At 36.1% G+C, this 21,852-nt stretch overlaps 1 protein-coding gene across 2 annotated transcripts in view; it reads left to right on the forward strand.

Annotated features, from left to right (window-relative positions):
• Nucleotides 1-21,852, forward strand: part of PRKCE (protein kinase C epsilon) — a 300,197-nt gene that overhangs the window by 183,987 nt on the left and 94,358 nt on the right. For both annotated transcript variants that reach the window (XM_069800306.1, XM_069800307.1), the window contains exons 3-10: nucleotides 2,001-2,160; nucleotides 3,347-3,381; nucleotides 4,764-4,849; nucleotides 7,057-7,189; nucleotides 10,050-10,192; nucleotides 11,382-11,478; nucleotides 13,153-13,367; nucleotides 14,680-14,853. In XM_069800306.1, the coding sequence (XP_069656407.1) occupies nucleotides 2,001-2,160; nucleotides 3,347-3,381; nucleotides 4,764-4,849; nucleotides 7,057-7,189; nucleotides 10,050-10,192; nucleotides 11,382-11,478; nucleotides 13,153-13,367; nucleotides 14,680-14,853 (1,043 nt within the window). The remainder of the gene's footprint in view (nucleotides 1-2,000; nucleotides 2,161-3,346; nucleotides 3,382-4,763; nucleotides 4,850-7,056; nucleotides 7,190-10,049; nucleotides 10,193-11,381; nucleotides 11,479-13,152; nucleotides 13,368-14,679; nucleotides 14,854-21,852) is intronic.

Genomic DNA, 21,852 nt, shown 5'->3' on the forward strand with positions numbered 1-21,852 from the left:
GAGTATGAATTTTTTTGTAAGACATTAATGTGTAAGGAGCTTAGGCTTTTTAGTGCATAAATGAATTTTCTGGTATCATGGTTTTTAGCCCTTGCTGTGCACTGAAGGAAGTTGATCTCAATTCACGGATCTGTACTCTGTATTTTCCCAGGATATCTATCCATTGGCTTAATTTAAGACCATTTTCTAGGAATTCCAAATCAATACTTTATAAATTTACTACTGTCCTGGTTTCAGCTGGGATAGAGTTAACTGTCTTCCCTAGTAGCTGGTACAGTGCTATGTTTTGAGTTCAGTATGTGAAGAATGTTGATAACACTGATGTTTTCAGTTATTGCTCAGTAGTGTTTAGACTAAAGTCAAGGATTTTTCAGCTTCTCAAGCCCAGCCAGCAAGAACGCTGGAGGGGCACAAGAAGTTGGCACAGGACACAGCCAGGGCACTTGACCCAAACTGGCCAACGGTGTATTCCATACCATGGCACGTCCCATCTAGTATAGGAACTGGGAAGTGGGGGCGGGGAATCGTCGCTTGGGGACTGGCTGGGTGTCGGTCGGCGGGTGGTGAGCAATTGCCCTGCGCATCATTTGTACATTTCAATCCTTTTATTACTACTGTTGGCATTTTATTAGTGTTATCATTATCATTATTAGTTTCTTCTTTTCTGTTCTATTAAACCGTTCTTATCTCAACCCAGGAGTTTTACTTCTTTTCCTGATTTTCTCCCCCATCCCACTGGATGGGGGGGAGTGAGTGAGCGGCTGCGTGGTGCTTAGTTGCTGGCTGGGGTTAAACCACGACAACAACCCTCAAAAAGAGGGTTTATTTCAGTGTTTGTAAAAGAATTTGAGACTATTATAGATTTGAGTTGTTCTTAGACTTTTAATTTTCTTTGTGTTGTTGTTAAATACTGTACTGTTGCTTGGAGAACTCATTCATGTACAGAAAAGCTTGCAACAGACGAAAGTTGACATCTTTAGGCCATGGTAATGATTCAGGGTAGCTGAAATTCAAAGAATGACAAGTATTAAATACATTTCAAAGTGTTACCTGTACTGAAGTAGTGAGTGCATAGGTTCAGTTGGCAATGGATGACTGAATGTGGTTCCCCCCAAATCTGATATTCTATTTTGCAGAGACAAAAGTGGCTCAAGGAACGCTTGTAAAATCTGTCCTTCATTAACAACTATGTACTATTCTTCACTGCTAATTCATCCTCAGCTTTTGCTTACTGAATAAAGAATACTATGGAGTTGTTACTGATACTTTTTAAAATAAAGCCTTGGGAAAAAAGACCCAATGCACTCTGGAGGATTTTTTCCAGAAGTTTTCATTCTGAGATATATCAACTTCATTTTTTACTTCCTCTACCATTAAATCTCATATACAATTGAACAGGAATTGCTTAAGAGGAACAACTTCCTTCCCTTGAACATTTTGCTGAAAGTCTGTTAGTATCAAAGTGGATTCTAAGAGCCTGAAGCTCAGCTCTTAATCAGGAATTCTACAAAGTAATCAGTTCTGGATGGAATTTTTGTTCTTCCTGATAATATGTATTTGTACTCAGCTTTCTTGCACTTGTGTCAGCACCTTCTGAGTGCATGGGGACCAGGGTGGATTCCCCCCCCCCCTCCCAGAAGATCAAATGAAGTGCAACTCTGAGCTGTTTGGAGAATCTAACTGTGTAATTACTGTTAAAGAGGTTGTCAGTGTGCTTGATAGTGATAAAGCACAGAAGACTTATTCCCAGCTTAGTATGAATTTACAGATAAAGTTTTAGAACAAATAGAAGTTCCTGTACTAGGCAGTGAAAACCCTTGTCCTTTAGTAACTCATGCTAAAAATGAAAAAAGTGACCCACAACTTAGGGAAGTTATCTTGCACTGCTAGTTGGAGACGATTATTTTTATTTTTGGAAATATCTACTTACGTATTGCATTTGAGTTTTCCCATGTTTGTGTCTGATACAGCCATGCTTATTTTTTTTCCCTCTGTTTCAGCACCCAAAGACAATGAAGAACGTGTGTTCCGGGAACGTATGCGCCCCAGAAAGCGGCAGGGTGCTGTGCGACGCAGAGTACATCAGGTTAATGGACACAAGTTCATGGCCACCTATCTTAGACAACCAACATATTGTTCACACTGCAGAGATTTTATATGGTATGAAGCAACTTTGACTTTGCTTTCTTTGCAACTTTGAGCTGAGGAGCTAACATACCCTCCTGTTTTGCTGGAGTATAAATGGGTATAAAGAGTAGTAGTTTTTTCCTCTTCATTTTAATATTAAGCTGTCACCAGTTTTGCAGATGGTAATAGAAAACTGTTAAACTTCCGTCACAAATATTAGAATTTGTTGTATTTTTGGTTTTTTCTCCTCTGAGCTACAAAGTTCAATCTCCTCCTGTCTAGTACACACGATAAGTTCTAGGTAGACAGCCAGTCTAGTGTTCTGTAAGTGTCTAAATGTAGATTTAGACCTAATATTAGATCTTTATGTTTGCCAAGAGGACTGAATTCTTCTTTAGGGGCCTAAGTATCACCATCTTCCTCCTAGGAAGTGCCAAGCTCCACATATCCTGCTGAAGTTAATGGAATATGGGAATACTAGACTTCTAGTGATCCAGGGTTTTGGGTGCTCAGTGTACAGGGTCTTTATTATTACAACATATGTCAAGAACTCCCTTTTAGAAATTATTTACATTAGTTTTGAGTAATCTTAATTGTCACATAGGGAGAATTGGTGGAGACATTCAGTTTTCAGTTATTTTTCAGCAACTCTATCGATGTTTTCCAAAGTTACCTAGAGATACTGTTTTGCACATTAATACACATAAGATCTGATGTGAGTGATCCATACTTAATATTTCTTAAGAGTGTGTAGTGAATCAGTCTTTCTTAATGTGAAATTATGTGAATTGTCTATGAACTCAGCTACATTACTCTAAAGAATATAGGTTAGCCTTTCTTTTTTTAGCTAAGATGATTTCAAGCAACAATATTGGCAAATGCAATCTTCTGTCTATTTAGAGGCCTGCTTGATGACTTATTTTACCAGCTTGTGGCTTCCATCTCTATGTACCCTTTGGCTTTGCCTATTTTATTATAGTAAGTGTGTCTTTACTTCTGATTTTCTTCATGGCCTATCATCCTACCTGTTACCTCTTAGCAGCTGAAATGTGGTTCCTACTTTGAACTGATCTCAGTCTAGGCATGCAGTTATCAGATTATTGGTTATAAGAGGCTATTTTTTTAAACTTGTGCATGTCCAGTAAGGAGAGGAAAAAATGTTTTTCATTTTTAAAAATATTTGTATTCTTCATTTGCTAAAACACTGTTTTATTTTCAGGGGTGTAATAGGAAAGCAGGGATACCAATGTCAAGGTAAGAGAAAATCTACGTGGAGACAGTTTGAATATATGTATTATGTTATAATATTTAAATAATAAGGTATTTTCATCAGTCATTGTATATGTACAGTGCCAAGAATTTAGCACAAAATGATCAGAATAAGTTTGTCTCACCAAAGATACAATCTTTACAGCAAGTCACAGTATGATTTTTCAAAACTGTTGCTATTAGGCATCATTTATGAGGTAGGGGCACAATTAACATTACTGAACAGTAGGTCCTAGGTATCTCTTGATGCACATCCAACTAGAGGGCCGTATCTGTGGATGTTGGCTTCTTCATTTTTCACTTCTTGCATTTTAAAATTGTGAATTCTTTATTCTGCTTAAGATTCTTTGTTTTAAAATGCCAGGTAATTGCAAAGACTGTAATTAAATAGATAATTATAGACGTCATCATTATAGCAAAGACTGCGGAAGTGCTTCATTTTCAACTCCCATTTTTTAGCTCAATTTCTTGTACTCTTAATTTTTTATGCAGTCATCTCTCGGCATGGTGTTTTTCTGTTTAATTCTCATTTGACAAGTAGAAATAATCAAGTTAGTGATGATTTTTCAGTTACAAAAGACTTGATGAAATCTCATTGTAAATAAATAAACACAAATAATGGTTTTACATGCTATAATAAGAATTACTGTATTAACATACAGCAGAGGTTCCATGAGTTCTGATGGTTTTTTTTTCTTACAACAATGATCAAAGCTAGAAGAAAATGAAATTCATTATTTCACTCTGAAGGTTTTTTCTTCACTTAATGACCTTGAATCCTACAGTATGATAGACCTTGTAATTTTTAATCTTATCTGTCATATCTGCAGATGTTATTCATTGATTAAGTAATCAGTATGAATATTGATAAAGCATTTTTGCCTCCTGAAACCTTTTGCGGTTATCAACTTATTATGTGCTACAGAAAGAATGTTCGACTTTGTTTTTTCTGTTTTTTGACTTTTACAATGAGTTATCTTTATATGTCTTTTCCTCTGGAAGCTCTTCAGACAGAAATTGGTTTTGCCATTGTGTCTCATATAAAGTGGAGATTGTGGACTTTATCAGATAAAGAAATGAAATATGTAAAAATTGAGAAAAATTGTCATTAATACTTCAGAAGATAATTTGTAGTTTTACGTACTGAGATTTTGGCAGATATGCTTTAGTTCTGTTAAGATTCATTGGTCTCTTGAAAGTCCACTATCTTCTGCCTTTCTAAGCCAGACTTACTTCATAGGACTCCCCAAGTCACCAGTCACTTGCAGCCTTTCAAGTCCCAGCATTTCTAGTCTTCTGACATCAGTCTTTTGCTTTCAAATCAATCTTCATGGAAACTCATTCTTTTATCTGTTTTTTGTTTATAGTTTGCACTTGTGTAGTCCACAAGAGATGCCATGAACTTATAATAACGAAGTGTGCTGGCTTAAAAAAACAGGAAACTCACGATGAGGTAAATGTTTATAAAATAAATTTTCTAGATAAAACTCTCTTTCATCTGTTCAAAGTAGTGTCATCTCCTCTGTTTAATCAATAAATGTTACAGACTTTTTTGTGCCCTTCTGGTCGTCTTTTGATATAGCATTTACTTTGGAATGAGAGATTACCATAACAGTTTCATTTACATGGGAATTATTATACAGCAATTTATTTCTAATTAGTAAACTTTTTATAACATCTGAATGCTTAAAGTCTCAGTGAGCTCTTTCTACTCCTTTTCATTTTTAACATTGTCTATTTCTGAGTTAATACAAGTTTTGTCATTTTAATTCAAACGAAGCAGACTGGAACCCTTTATCCCTTAACTGCATTTTTTGTGACTGAGTCATTACCAGCTGATAGGATAGGCATGCTTGGGTGTCTTGCATCAACATAAAAGACTGCCCAGAATTTGCTTGCAAAGCCTCACTTCAACAAAGACCACATCCAAACTGTCAAAATTTATAACAAAAACCATCTTTGTGTTGAAGAAGGCCCATGGTTATTGTACAAGATACTAGTGATAACACAAGGTATTGCATAGTTAACAGGTTTTCCAGCGCAATTACTCCCTACCTCTAGCAAGCTTTTTGTATATTAACAGAATTAACACAATATGTGCTTTATGTATCACATGTTTAAATAAATGAAGACATCACCTGAAAATGAAATCAGCTGCCTTCAGAACCATACTTTCAGAGAGGTAGATATATCTGCCAACAGCACATTCAGCTCTGGATCAGAAGAGAAAACAAAGCAATCCTTTCACTTGGGTTTAAGGTTTCTCTCAGCCGAGATGGCCCTTTTAGGCTTGATTAGGAAATTAATGTTAATTTCTGTGGACAGTCATACACAGAGAGTGATGTGACTGCTGGTAGCATTCAGCTCCCTTAAACTCCTCAGCTTTGGGGTATCCTTTTATGGCTGGGTTGATAGGGGACAGCTGGGGAGGGGGATGGGGTTTATTGTTTTCTAAATAGTTGTAGCCCTCAACTGTAACCAGTGAATGCTTTATCTTATACAAAAGTTTTTTGTTTGTGTTTTAACAGAAGAGCTAATGAATGCTTACTGTCATGTTCTGTTTTGTGCAACACCAAGGGCTTACTGTCTTTCACCATAGGTTTAGGTGAGGTAGTCTGTGGGTGATCCCAGTTCCTTAGCCACACAGAAAAAGTACATTTCTTAGTTTTGTTTGTTAAAAACCTACATTTATATGCTTGAAAAAGCCTAGTTTTACATTACAAATCAGAGTTGTATGTAACGATGGTTTTAAGGTGCTCTTCGAACTTTGATATGAATTTGACTGAGATGCTAACTGATCTCATTATTCCTGTGCAATTCACTACCATTTTTCATACTGGAAGCATTCTTTAATATCTGGTTCACAAGCAGTATTTTACATCTGAAACTTGATCGCATGCATAGGATTGTGATAAAGGACTGTGTATAGGATTGTGATAAAGGACTGTGTTTGGCTAGTGCTGTTTTTGCATAGTACTTGCTGGAAGATACAAACTCTTGCATGGATTTATATTTCCAGGCTACAGACTGGTGGAGGCTTGCATGCTTTGCTGATATTATGCTCTCATTGTTTAGAGAAGGGGTACTAGATCACTGGAGAAAAGCCAGCGGTAATAGGAAAGGGAAGGAAAAACATTGAAATAAATCTCCTGCTATGCAGTGGCCACTATAAAAACTTATCAATGACATCCTTGAATTAGCAATTAATTGAACCTTGGAATCCCTGAACGCAACAATTTATCATTGTCATTTTCATAATCTAACGAAGAGTGGGATATGAAAAGGTAAAGGGGATGTGATGTATTTCTCTTTCTTAGTAATCTATTAGTTTGGCCTCCTACTCCTGAAACAATTGGGAGTGACTTCCTTGCCTTCCACATTAGGAGATCTTTCCTGATAGTAATATATTTGTTGTTCCCAGAAGTACTAGGAAGTAGACTTCAGTTTTTATCTCTTGAACAACAGCAGCCCTTCCCCTCTTTTCCCCAAATAAAGTAGTGAGACGAACTCTAGAGTATATCTAATGCAAAGATCATCCAAGCACAGACATATTTCATCTTGTTTGAATTCTGCGTGGTTTCAAAACATAACAGGGCCTTGGCATACACTGATTATAAAGAAATTACTTAGAATGAAATATGCTGTGCTCTCCTTTTTCAGCAAGTGGGATCCCAGCGTTTCAGTGTCAACATGCCTCACAAGTTCAGCATTCACAATTACAAAGTGCCCACCTTCTGTGACCACTGTGGTTCATTGCTCTGGGGTCTTTTGAGACAAGGTTTACAATGCAAAGGTAAGGATTACCACTTCAGAGCTTTTTTCTTTGTGAGTGACTTGTAAACTTGGAAAGAGTTCAAGTTATTCTGTCTTTTTCAGCATGTGCAGATATGAATAGAAAGTAAATAGCAGACTGCTGGAGGGATTGCCATCAAGGTTAGAAAATGGTCCTTTACCCTGTCTGCAACACCAGTCAATAACAGATGCAGAGGACAGAGGTGCAGAAACACATTTTGGACTCACTGCTATGTAGGTTTATTGCCACATAGGAAATTAGAAGTTGACAGAAAATTAGGAGCATGAGAATTTACATCCCTTCAGCTTATATGCCTTTTGTGTTTTCAGGTTTGTGGTGATGGTTGTTAAACTTTTTAAACATCATTATTCCAGCTACTTTTCCCTTTAATACCATGTTCAAAAATTACTATTATGTATTGGTTAGGCTAGGCAGAACCAGTCCTGTGTGTCCGTATCCAGAAGATGAGGTATTCTGATATCTAGCTAAATCGTCCTTTGTGATGGTCTGCCTAGCACCTCTATTCCAGAAAATAAAGGATTCATTATTTTCTGCAGCTTAAGGACTGTGTATATACAGTAACTGTATATGAAGTTACTGCTGGAAGGTGCATTCATGTTGTTTTAGCTGACTAATAGAAATGGCTGGTTCCATATCACCTTGTTTCAAGCAGATTTGTATATTCTAAATGGGGGAGAAAACAGTACAAACACTTGCAAAGGAAAGCAATATTTTAGAAATTGTGAATTAAATACTTCAGTTAGTGGGTTGATGGGAATTATGTCATGAAGATTGTAATATTCTTAGAAAGTAGTACCTAATGAAATTATAAGCATTTTCATTTTGTTACACCTTTATGAATGGGTAGGTCCATCTTCATAAATACCAAAATCATGTTATGTACACTTCGCAACTGCAGAAATGTGGTGTCACACATGTATGTATAAACACATAATTTATGAAATATATCCTTTTCAGTATTTAAGGTCAGACATAACTAAAGGTGAAGGTCAGACCTAATGTTTCATGTCACAAATTGCTGAGCAGCAAGGGAAAGAAGAAATTTATTTCATGGCAAAGCGGTACACAGTGAGAGCATTCTGAAATTCAAGCCTTCCCTTGTGATTCTAGCTAACGAGCAGTGATAAAATGTTAGACTCTAAATACTGTTTACTTTACTACTATTGAAGATTTTGTTCAAATGCTGTCTTAATTATGGTGGAGATATGTTCAGGGAAGATTTTTCAATTAAACCTGATTTTTTTTCTCTCTGATTTTTTAATCAGAGCTATAGTATCTCTCCACTTAATCTGTGAATATATTGGTTCACTTTCATATTCTCTCTCAACTACCATAGTGGTTCATTTGCTCTTAAATGTAGAAAATAATGTTATTTCTCATATGTATGCATTTACTGTGTAGCAGCTGCATAGAAACAATAGTTCAGAAAGCCTATGTTGCCTTCTCCATGTTCATAAAATTAGTGCCTATTAAAAATGCAGTATTTTCTGCATGAAATCTGGAACTCACCTGAGCTGTAAACATAATTTTCTCCATGCTTAGTTTTCTCTCTTAACGAGTGCTGAACAATGTTCCCTTCTTCAGAGTTGTACTTGCTTGCCCAGTGTGGTTATTAACGCCATGAAAAGTGTATTCCAGAGGTTTATTATTATTCTTTTTTTTTCACTGCTTATTCCTGTGCTTCTTTGTAAAAGATATGTTGATGAAGTTGGACTTCACAGAATTTTCCTGCTTACTTTATTTCAAGCAGTTCAGTTCCTCAGTGTCCACTGTTATGTATCCTAGGTCAAACATTTTACTTGCCACTGAGCTTTTGTCACTGAAAATACCATGTGTAGCAATTTCTTTTTGCTCTTCTTGCGAACTGAAACATACTTGAAAAGGAAAGGCACCTGCTTTATGAAGTGCATGGGTACTGCTGCAGATACAGTACCTGTGTATAGTCTGAGATAAATATGATTTGTTTCTTTAGGGCTTATACAGTGAAAGCATAATTGATGAACAATATAGTGAAATGCAGCTTTATAAATACATACTTTCTGATTATTTTTTTTCTCTAGAAAGTAATGAAGTGAGGAATTTGTTCAATTGAATGTTAACCTAGTATTTAATTGCACTTGCAGTTTTGCTTGCTTTATGCCTTTTTCCACAAGAGGGCAATGAAGTCTAAGATAAAATGTCATTGACGCCTAACAAATCCACACTATGCTATTTTTAATGGAGCTTTGTTCTTCTCCTGCCTAACCCATAACCTGGAAGCAATGTAACCTTTTTTCCCCACTTACTAGTATGCTACTTAAGAAGATGGTATTTAAGAGAAAGAGCTTAGTAAATGGATTGCCACCTAAAGAAAGAGTGTCTAACAGTGCCAAAGACTTATTAAAACTTGAAACACTGTTGGTTTTATGCCTGCCTACATTAGTAGTTAATCTACTTGAGTAAAATAGGGTAAGAAGCAATAATACATGATGAACTGAAGTTGTGCTCAGTATGAGAGCAGAAGTGGACTGCTAAAATCCAAGCTCTGAAGGGCTTTTCTTCTAATTCAAATTCTATTTAAGATGTATAGGTTCATTAGGTATTTTCATTTGCTCCTGTGTCTCTTCTGGGTACTGTGTGAAAACACTGTGCTGCATTATCATAGCAGAAGAATGATAATCAAGTTGATAATTTTATATTACCATTGAAGTATCACTGGAAATCCAGCTAAGTATTTTTCTACTGAAATTATATTTATTTGAAAAAGTTACTGGTAGGTCCAATAAGATATGGTTTAAGTAAGATAAATGCATGCCAAGGTAGTATTTAATTTACTCTATTACTTTACATTTCATTGCAGTTTGCAAGATGAATGTACATCGACGCTGTGAAACGAATGTGGCACCAAACTGTGGAGTAGATGCTAGAGGCATAGCTAAAGTTCTTGCAGATCTTGGAGTCACTCCAGATAAGATCACTAATAGTGGGCAGAGGAGGAAAAAGGTAGTTTCACTACATCATATCACATAAAAAATTTGATATAAGTATGGCTGTATTGTAACTTTACTAGTTGGGATTCAATCCCACTCACTTGACTTGCACAAGAATTTTTTTTTAAGTCAGTACAGAACTAAGACTTTGGCTTTTGATTTATGAGTGCAAGTCATCTATTCTGAATTTCGATATGAAATTTATTTTGACCTGCTACAATTTTGCAAACCTGGGGTCTGTAGAGAGTCTGGAAGGACTTCTGCTTTTTAATTTTGAGAAAGGAGATTAGACAGAGAGTCAGTGTCTGATGCAGCAGTTCATAAAAACATAAATGTCTCTTTGGCTCAGAATTGGCGTTGGATAATTGATTGATTGAGACACAGCACTACTCCATAACATTATAAATGCTGATAAATGAGTAATGGACTGATTCTCATGAAGAGGAGCTGTTTGCTAGATGACGGTTCCAGGGTTATCATCACTATTATATGAAGGACTAGACTGTTCTAGAAAAAAAGGCATAGGTCACCCCAAGTACATCCAAAGCTGATGGAGTTATTCTGGATTGATAATACGTATCCTGGATCAGAATTTGGCCACACTTTCTATCTCTATTCGCATGATTGTGACAACAGACCCATTGCTCTCACTTATAGAAATAGGCAATTTTTACCATAATTTCTTAAAACATTGACATTTGGTTTTGTTCATTTTCCTGATTATTGCACACTTGGATGCCATGTACACTGTTTTAAAATGTTACAGAAACATAGAAAACTCAGGAATAAATTAATGGATCTGTGACTCCTGGGAAAAGATGGCACGTCATTACTGCATGAGCTAGTTTGCAGTGCTTGCTAATACTTGTTGTAGTTAAATGTATTTACCGGATAGATTTCTACACAAACTCATAGTGGTTATTCAAAACTTTCCCACTCGCTGGGTATGCTTATTACATTTATTCCATCCTAAGAACCTATTTTTCTTTAAATTGCTTGTTATTTCTCTTTTTATATTATGGTCTCCATTTGATGTGATGGCATCTAGTGTATGGTTGAGGTCCTGCCAGTGAGAATCTGTAGGGGTAGAAAATATTCACTTTCCTTCATACTTCTACTTGTGAATTAATGTTGTTAAATTAAATTTCCTCTTGGCATGGGAGGATCTCATAGCTGAGTACCCCTTTTGGAATTGTTCTTAGCTAATTGCAGGTGCAGAGAGTCAACAACCAGTTCCTGGAAGCGCATCATCAGAAGAAGATAGGTCAAAGTCAGCACCAACTTCTCCATGTGATCAAGGTCAAACATCTCTTTTTATGTCCTAACTGATATCTATTGTTACATATTTTCCTTCTTTATGAGGAGTAAAAAAGCTATCGGCCCCAGCCTCTTAGAACCAAATCAACAAAGTAGTTACCACCAGAAAATGAAGCATTTAATGTTAGGAACTGCAAGAACTTTTTTAAAAGGCCTGCTTCTCATTTTGTTTAAATCTGTGAAATTAAGTGGCTTTTAAAGGGAAAATTATAAAACATTCATCTTAAAATATTGTTTACTAGATGAGTCCTTGCCTAACCAAATACCTTAATGTAAGGAGGTTATATATTGTATTGTAAGAGTGAGAACTTTTTAAATAGTACCACAGAACCTGAGAGCGCCTTTATTTATCTGAAAAGCCTGTATCTGTTAATAAGTTTTTGAGACAAAATTGCCTCTGTGCAATTCCACGTTGAACATTTGCAGTAATAAAAAATTCTGTCCGGTTAAGCTATGCTAGTGTGTCTGTGTGGTCTCCAGAGGCTTTGTAAAACTGTTTCTTTTCAGTGATTTTTTTCATGCATAGATTTGGAGATAAATATTTTAATCTTCACTGATATGACCTGATTTCATTAAGCTGAACAGCCTGATTGACAGAACATGTATATCAGCAGCACTTTTTGAATCTGACCTGATTGTTGTTTTTAAAAATCAAATTCTTTGAGGTATCTTATGTACCATCACGTGTCTAAACTGATGAGTGAAAAATCTTCACACCAAGATGTAGGAAGATGGATACATTTGTGTCAAATTTTTTGAAATTTGTTTACAGTTGAGAAATTTCTCAGCCTTATTTTCAGGAAAGACACTTCCCAAGCTCCATGGTAATAAGTACTGTAAAACTCTGAGTCCAGCACTAATTTGAATTTGTCAACCTTTTGGTTTCGCAGACAGTATTTTGGTTGAATATTTTTAAAATATCTGATCTTTTGCTTAAAATAAGAACAAAGAATTGTCTAAATTCTTTCTTAAATTTCACTTTTTTAGCTGTCCAGTAAAGTTGTTGCTTCCAAGGCCATCAGGCAGAAGTACTATGCAAGAGCTTGAGGCAGAGCTGAGGTCTGTTAGTCACCAGGACTCACTGTGTTTAACACTGAGAAACCTTCAGAACCATTTAGCAGATCTGCACAATTGCTGCTTGAAGTGGCTCTAGGAAGTAGTCAAATACCTTATTGGCAGGTGTCTGATAACAGCTGGAGCTGCGTAAGATGCTCCATTCACGTTGACTTCAAGGACTGGGACGCCCAACTATCCTTTGAACTTTTGAAGATACAACCCTAAAATACTTAAGCAGGAAGATGAGTAAGTGCTGCAGGAAGATAGGGGTATTCAAAACAAAATACTTCTCTGTGTACAGGAACACCCAAAAATCACTAAAAACAACTATCTGACTACTATTCTGGCTTATCTTTCAAGTTTTGGACGTGTCATTCTCTAAGGTTCATTTTAAAATGCCACCCTTCCTGTTAGAGCAGGGTTTTGGCTGATTACTGTAAGGTGGAGAAGCACTTTGCTAAATATGTATTCTTAACCACAGAATGCTCTATACAGCATTCAAGGATGATGTATGTCCCTTCCTAAAACTGGTACAGACTAACATAGGCTGTTTTTCTGATGGTTGATTAAAACGAGCACTTTTTTCTCACTTTTACACAGAAATCAAAGAGCTGGAAAACAACATTAGGAAAGCATTATCATTTGACAATCGGGGAGAGGAACACAGAGCAACAGCTACAACGTCAACAGACAACCAGCTTAACAAAACTGGGGAGAATGGTGAAAATGGGGAGGTCAAGCAGGCCCAGAACAAGCGAATAGGCCTTGAAGAGTTCAACTTCATCAAAGTATTAGGAAAAGGCAGCTTTGGCAAGGTGGGCAGCTTTTTTTTTTTTTTTTTTTTTAAACTCAAGTGCCGGCTTTTTTTACTGTACTCCTTTGAAAGTATTCATAATGGCATTCAGAAAGTGCTTCCACCCTAGCGGTTTCCTAATTTTACCCATTGGGTAAAAGTGGCTTTTACCCCACAGATCAGGAACATCAGCCTCCTGATCAGCTGGCATTTTCTGTGCTTTAGCTCTCTTCCTTAACTATGGTCAAGCCTTTTGAAACAAAATGTCGATGTTTCACTATTTCAGGATATTGGTAATGAAGATATACATACAGTTACGTACATACTGTTCAACAAGATAATTAGTTGTAGTCAAGCAGGAAAAATCAGCCCAGGAATAATGCCGTGGAGTTCTGAGTTCATTCCCTTTCTAGATAATACCCAGTTCAAGTTTACTTATTTCAGAGAACAGTTTGTGTGCTTATTTTTCCTCAGTGGGTGTGTTCAGTGCTGGAGGAAGCAGAACTCAAGCATTTCCACTCAGATACAACGAGTGCAAGAGGCTTAGACAGCTGTCAGAAATACCACGTATGCAGCAAAGATGCAACTCACCAGATACCTTCCCACAGTAGGAAATTGATGATGGTGGAAGGGGCATTGCTCTATTTACAGGGCTTACAGATTTTCTTTTCACAGTGCTGTGCACTGTGGAATCAAAGGGGAAGACTGAAATGTGAATCTGTTTCACAAGTACACTCTTCCTTCCTTGATACATGGGAACTGCAGATGCAGGGGAGCAGGGCTGAAGGAGTTCTTTTGTCTCCCTGTTTTCTAATCCTTTCTCTGAAGGTTACCCTGGCTCCAAGCCAGAACTGACCTTAAACAGAGTATAGGACTTGAACCTTAAACAATAGCAGTAGTTAAAATCAACAACTTTAAAGCAGCTTGAATGGTACATGGGATTGTATACTAAGTTCATTATAAACAAATTTCACTACCAAAAGTGGGAGATAAAAGTGGGAAATAAATTTCTGTTCTATATCAACTTGCTTCCTTTTTTAGTTTTTGAGATCTCACTAGTAGGCACTCATTACAATATTTGAATGAGGGGATAAAAACTTCTTATCTTCTGCATTCTTAACTAACAAACAAAATAGATACTGTCTGTTTCAAATTTAAAGAATACCAGAGGTATAGTTTTCTAAAATTACATTACTTTTAGTTTTATAAATATTCAACTTCATTCAGGCAAGTATATAACTGTCTTTATATTTCCAGTGCAGTCAAATGCATATGCAACCCTGCATTTATGGTATCTGTTGTTCGTATGCAAACAGAATTTCTGTTTGTTTTAGGTAATGTTAGCTGAGCTAAAAGGAAAAGATGAAGTATATGCAGTGAAAGTGTTGAAGAAAGATGTCATACTTCAAGATGACGATGTAGACTGTACAATGACAGAAAAGAGAATTCTGGCATTAGCACGGAAACACCCATACCTAACACAACTTTATTGCTGCTTCCAGACAAAGGTAAGCTCCATGAACCTTTTACCAGTTTGTGCCCAAGGAACAATATTCAGTATTTCCAGAATAAAAGACAGCAACGTAAATAGTACAGCAATATTTAAAAAATATTTCTGAGAGGTTTGTGGCATTTCAGCATTTCAGTAGTACTGAACAGGAGTACTAGCTGCTGTTAAGTAGCATAAATACTATTACCTTGTGAGTACCAGGAGATGGCAGTAAATGAGTTAAAAAAATTAAAAAAACCCTGCATGCATAAACCACAAAAAAACCTACTAAGGTGCCATTTTCTGGGTTTCTTCTGTACATTAATAGGGTGTATTGTTTGTTGAATTAAGTACAAATGTTTTTAACATCCGGTATTGAGAGTAAAAATTCTAAAATTATCTTCTTAGAAATGAGATTATGGCAGAATACTGATCTTTCCAGGTTTTTTGTGCTGTGTAGTATACAAAATGTTCAGAAAAGAAAGGAAATAGGTATACTGCTTATCAAGTAAGTTCCTATAGTGCTAATGCCGCCCATGTGCTTGAGAAGCAGGGAGAAGGAATGGCAGAGAGAGCTGATAATGACAGCCTGTTCCTGTGCTGTGTTCCTTGTTGGTATTTTTCATACAGAATTCCTCTTCACAGCACCTGTCTTAGTTTTGCTGCTTAAACGTAAGTGAACGTTTGGATGGTGTAGCTGACTGTAGGATTTCTGAATCCACTCAAAGTGCTTGAAACCAGTTGTGTTCACAGAACATTTCTGGTTTTCATTTTTTAGTCTCTTCCTTCTCCCTTGTCATTCAGCTGAGCTGACAGTTTGACAGTCTGACAGTCTGACCTGATTGTCCAGAAAGCTTTATGGACAAAAAAACCCCCACAAGGTGAATCTGTCTTGCAGATAGAATACCAATCATATATAATGATATTTACAGAAGCATCCTTTATTTTTGAAGTGCCTGATAAAATGTTTACTATTTCAAAGAACTAAGGTTTGAACTTTTGGCTCTTGAACTAAATATGCCATTCATTTAAATGGAATGAGTTCCTGACCTGTAGGGAGTAAGTTTAGACATTAGGATATATGTATGTTTTAAATAGAACACTTTAAAAGCAATCAACTTCCTTCAAACTTCTGGGCTTTTTTTTTGTTTCAGTAAGATACTACATTTGAGTATTTGAGTCAATTTAATGGAAAAAATTGGCAAATTTAATGAACAATTAAATCAGCATATTGAACAAAATTAAGAGTTACTAATGGCGTATATGAGTCTATGTGTGCATATGTGTAAATACCTACATATTCACATATTACAACCAAAACTATGTATGGCACACATGAGTAATTGCAATAACTATGTGTGTAGAATTACAGAAAATCTGTGACTAAAAGGTCTTCCAGCAAAGTTGTCAGGAAAGATAAATAGGGCAGTGGGAAAACCATAGGAAAATGGCTAGTAAGGTCAAGATTGCACTGTGTTCAAATATGCAAATAATAAATGTTTAATATGTTTATACAGTTCTTAAAATAGTGAAGATGCATTAGCCTTTTATATGCTTTGAAGTTGACACAAAAAATTGGCCCAGGAAGGTGTGTATACAATTTATGTCTACAATGGATGTTTCATGCATTCAGACTTTCATTTGAATATGTGTCTGAACATACTCTTTAAATGTTCTAACGTATTACTTTAAAATCTGTAACTACAATTGAGCGTATTATTTCAGATGAAGGAAGTGATAAAAAGATTGTACTGGGGTAAAGGATAAACTCTGTGATCACAGAGGGACCTTTAGGACTAAGGCAGACTGCACTCCGTGAAGTGTAGATAAATGTATCAGCACCCTGATGTAAATCATGTGGCAGAACATCGGTAAAGATCAGTTTTACATTAAGTGAATTATGACAGAAGGTTCTCCTGCTACTCCTCTGGTTTCCTGGAGATTTCTTTCCTTTTTTATTTCTCATCTGTTCTTCCCTCTTTTGTATCATGCTTTCTGCCTTCCTCCCTGCTCTCCAAAGCCATTCATCAAAGAAAGATATTCAGAGATTCTTCTCACAATCTTCTCTCTTCCCAGATCCCTTGACCAGATAGAAACTATAGTTTGTGGCTTTGCTTGAACTCAGAGGAACTGATAGTTAAATGATTTATAGTTACAAGTCATAGGCTAGTGACTCTTATCAAACAACCACAACTACACCTAGTGATACCCAATCAAATTAGAAGTTCACAGTTGAATAATTGAAGGGGTTTTTTGAGCATGGCCGGTGAACAATTTGCGAAGAACTCTATAAAGAAACAAAAATCCAAACCATATGTAAATCAAAAGCAATACATCTGCTAAAGCTATAAATTATTTATGAATGACAACAAATGAAAATGTACCAAGTAAATTAGTCACTGAATGATTTGCTAAGGTTCAGTGGAAAAACAGGTAGAAAAACTTGTTCAAACAAACATGGTTCATGGTTAAAATAGCTTTACTGTGACAAAGGCTATTGTACAATAGAGTTTAAAATGTGTTTAACAGTAGTGTATAGTTACTTACGCTGCAATTGTATGTCATGCCACGGCTGCTGTACTTTGCAGAACTGGTCCCTGAAGTGATCATGCTGGAATTAAATTTTGCATTTCAAGTAGAGCATATTTGCTGTATACACCCTGACTTAATGGAAAGATTGACTCAGTATTCATTGTTAAAGCACTCAGAGGCTGACTTTATGTAATGAGATTACTTGCTTTGTTCCTTTTCCACAAAAATGGGAGTGTATGAGTTTGTCTTTAATATTGCAGTGTTTTCCTTCAGTAATAAGGTGAAGACACTGCAGAAAAGTTGCCTAATATGCTTTTTAGAGTAAGTATGCATCAGTATTACTTGTTTTTTACATGGAGCAGATTTTTCATTAGTATCATTTACTACATGATACTATTGTTATCACAACGAGTAAGGGATCATATTTAAATTTAGCTTGGAATTCAGAAATCATGCCAAATAATGGCTAATAACAGCATACCTTATACACCAATGTGGTTTTAGCCCTACATATCTGAATTTGCTTTTAGTAGTCCCATCTAACTTCCTTATTTTAAAGGAATATTCTTGGGAGTGGTATTTCCCATGTTCCTACTTAATCGAAAAGCTAACTTTGATGAAACCAGTTTGCTTTAAGCCCATCAAAAAATGAGTGTGCCCCCCCAGTCAACATTCTGTATTAAAATTATGTATATTCAAATACTGTAATTCAGGTATTGTTTTGCGATCTTCTGCTGTGGCATGGAAGTCAAGAGAGCTGGGTTCTGGTCCAAAGCTTGGGATAAAGTATGCAAAGCTGATATATGATGTTGTCTCTGCAATAGTTTGAGGTATGAACTCAGCAACCCAGTCCTAGCCATTAGAAAGAATGTAAACTCTACGGGCAGGACCTCAGCTGATGCATGTTTTTATGTGGAAGGAGCTCAAATAGTTTAGTGTAGCATATATTATAAAACCATGTTACAGTGGATGGTATTTTTCAACACTCCTGTACTATGGCAGCATTTCCCTTCTTGTTTTTCCAGAATATGGTCAGTGCATATATCCATGTATTCAGAGGTTTGAGTTCTGTTTTGCATGTGGTCTGTCAGCTGGGATATAAACAAAGAATACCACATTCTGTATTTGGCAGTCCCATAGCAAAACTTGCCCAAGGCCTAGCATACAGGGTACAGCATTTTTGTAATAACTGACCTTTGCTTATCATCATCTTTGATTTATTCAGGACTTTGTTGTGTCCTTTATTGAGAAAATGTTTTTTCAGCACTACTATTGTTTACATTCTTTTTTCACTCTTCCTCTTATCTTCTCTTTCTCTTCTATGGGCTAGTTCTTTGTGTTTTCATTAAGGAGTACCTTACCTGACAGTAATGCTGATGCTGCCCAATTCCCGTCTCCAGGGTGTTCTTCACTCCAACCTCATACCATGCTTCAATGCTCAACTATGGAACATTATCAGCATTAGGTTTTATTGATAATGCTTCAGTCAGGTGGCTGGCAAAGGGGGTTAAAGTATTTCTAGAGCTATTTTCTCTGAAGACATTTCTGTATTTATGATACTTCATTCACAGCTGGAAGGTTCAGAACTGTGAAAACTAAAGTCTTTTTTTAATGGAAAGTTGAGATTCTACAAAGTAAAGGTATGACTGATTTGACTTTATTCATCCTACACCCCTGTCAACCTTGTTCATAGTACTTAAAATTTTCTAGACCTCTACCCTGAGATGCATACACATATATGTGCACACCCTATAATTATCCTAATAAATACTTTAAGAATAATCTGTTTTTTTAAATAATTTAAGACAGTGAAAGCTTTATTATGATAATTCATTATAAATTTAGAAGACTGGAGAGCTACTGCTTTTAACATCTACCATTTGCTTTTTTATCCAACTTTGTGAAATTAGATAATTTTGAAAATAGTGGTCTCCTGCTCTTTTCAGAGTACTGTATTCCACAAAATTGCTTTAGTTGAGAGTACTATTAGTACAGAGCAATGTTTCTGTTGAATGATAGAGTTGCGTAACTTGTAAAGTACCCTTAGTCAACATTTATGGCTATTTCTATTAGAGAAAACAAGTAATTAAATAAAGGATAGAGAAGGTCAGAAGGTCAGTTACTACAGGTAAATAGTTAGACTTACCCCCCCCCAATTTTTTTTTTCCTTGCAATTGTCTGCATGTTAAAAGCAGCATATCTATTCATAGCATAGGTCCTAAGCTGACCTGCAAGGCCATTCACTTCTTTCCTGTGTTCTGGTGTTGTAAGGTAGAGATTAGCCACATGACAGTGGCAGAACTGAAGGACATCTAGAAATAGGCTATAGGGACCCTATTATAACCATATTGATCCCTTAACTGTTATGTTCTACCTAGTGGCTTACTACTGGTTTATCCTAGATTGTGAATACTGTGATTCAGGTGCTATTCCTTTCTGTGTGTTTGCACTGTATCTAGCACACTCTAGCTAATGCTAGAAGGATGGTGTTTATAAAGCCAAGATTTAGGAGATTTTATTTCTGTTTCAGCTGTCATGATGCGCCTTTGATTTTGGCAAACCTCTGGACCTCTTTCTGCATCAGACCCTTCTGTAAAAGCCAAGAGTAATCAGTCCTTCTTCTACTCATGGCTTGTATTTAAATGTTTCCAAGAAGGGTTTGGAAGTCCAGCAGTACAATACTATTATAGTGTACAAGGATCAGTATGGAAAAGTGGAACATCACAAAAGGTGTAAAATGGAGTTCCATTTTTAAAGGGATTTATTTGTGTAAGAAAACAGCAAAAGGAAAGAGAATCTTATGTTTATGATGTCTTTAAGTCATGTTTTCTAAGTTACTTTAAGAAAAATCACTGTAGTATGTGACCAAAACTGTCTTTGGTAGTGGAAAAGCAAGTCTTATTTCTCTTACATGTATTTGTACAAAAAAGTAAATGTCTTCTGCAGTAATAGCTCAGAGGAGTGTCATTTATGATATACAGTGCAAATTAACCTGACTGGCCACTGTTGCATTCATCTGGGCTTATAATCCATTTTATCTGGTATTCTTGTACTTTTGTTGCTAAGCAGCTAAAGCCATTATGCAGATATTGCTATATGGGTGTAATCAGTTTAACACAAGTTTGCATTGCCTTTTATTACTGATTAGTGTCAAATTAGAACTTTTTAGGGCCCAAATCTGTTCATTATTATCCCTGCTTCTGTGGATTTGTACATGTGGAGACAAAAGATGAAATTAGCCCTTGTATTTTTAGCTACTTCAGTGCTAAAATATTTTAATACAATTTAAATATAAAATTATTGACAAAGGTTTCTTAATGGTAAGAGTTAACTGTGGTAAAAAATTAGAATAAAATGGTAAGTAAGCATAGAGCTGTGTTATTTATACTGTTTATATTATGGTATCTTTTTATATACATGTATACATATTTATATTCAAACTTAATTTTAATATTTTATTTAACTGTATTATTATATATGTATATACATAGAATATGTGCAATAGTAGCTATTTTTTAATTCCCAGCTAGTTTCTACAGGCAGTTCATATCATAAGAAATTAAAATGAACTGATACTGACTCATTCTTCAGAATATTTCCTGAAGCGCTAGAAGTTAGACTGGTATCTGGTGATGTTTCATATATCATACAGTCAAGAAGTCATATAAATACACGAAATTTTGGCAGAATAAGGTTTTTCAGAAATTTGAGTACTGTGTATGTTAAATTTAGATTTCCTGTGAGTGCTACACAGTATGAATGCATTGACCGCGATCATTGTATTGTGTAAAAGTAGACACTGTGGTAAAGAATAGTTGGAATGGTAAAGCTGATGATTAAATACTGTAATCATTGTCTCTCACACATACAAGCCCCTATATCCAGCATGTTGACCCGGTTTTGGTAAAGTTGCTATTATGCTGCTCAGTTATTGCTAGCTGCTCTTGAAGGATTATTAAAGCCTGGTTAGCTCACTGAAGATTCATTGTTCACATTAGTCCTTTTAGTGTTAAACTGCAAGTCAGGCTATCAGTGCAGCCAGGCTCATCAAGGGCCTGTAGGAGAAATTACTCCTCCAGCATCAATCAGAAGAGTCTAAATGCTTCTCTTTCAGACAGGAAAGACTTTTATTTTGTGTTGTAGCACCCAAACTGAACAGGACTCTTTTACACCCTCTCAAAGCTAGGGCTTGTTCCTAGTTTGCAAGTATACAAGTGAGTGCTGCAGCTGCAGCTCCATGGATTGCTTTGCTGTAACCAACTGAGGCCTCGACAACCCCGGGAGTAGTCCCGAGTCAGTATCTGTGGCCAGAAATCACTGCAACTGCCATCATGAAATAGGTGAGGGCGAGCTGGAGATTGTACTGATTTTATTTACCTTGGTCCTTATGTCTGCATATTAGGGTTTTAGAGTTAACTATGCCAGTAGTTCATGCTGTTAAAAACATCTTAGTGTAGCCAAGTGTAAACTTCAAGATTTTAGTCCT

This window comes from Haliaeetus albicilla, chromosome 13 (genome assembly GCF_947461875.1).
Source record: "Haliaeetus albicilla chromosome 13, bHalAlb1.1, whole genome shotgun sequence".
Lineage (NCBI taxonomy): Eukaryota > Metazoa > Chordata > Aves > Accipitriformes > Accipitridae > Haliaeetus > Haliaeetus albicilla.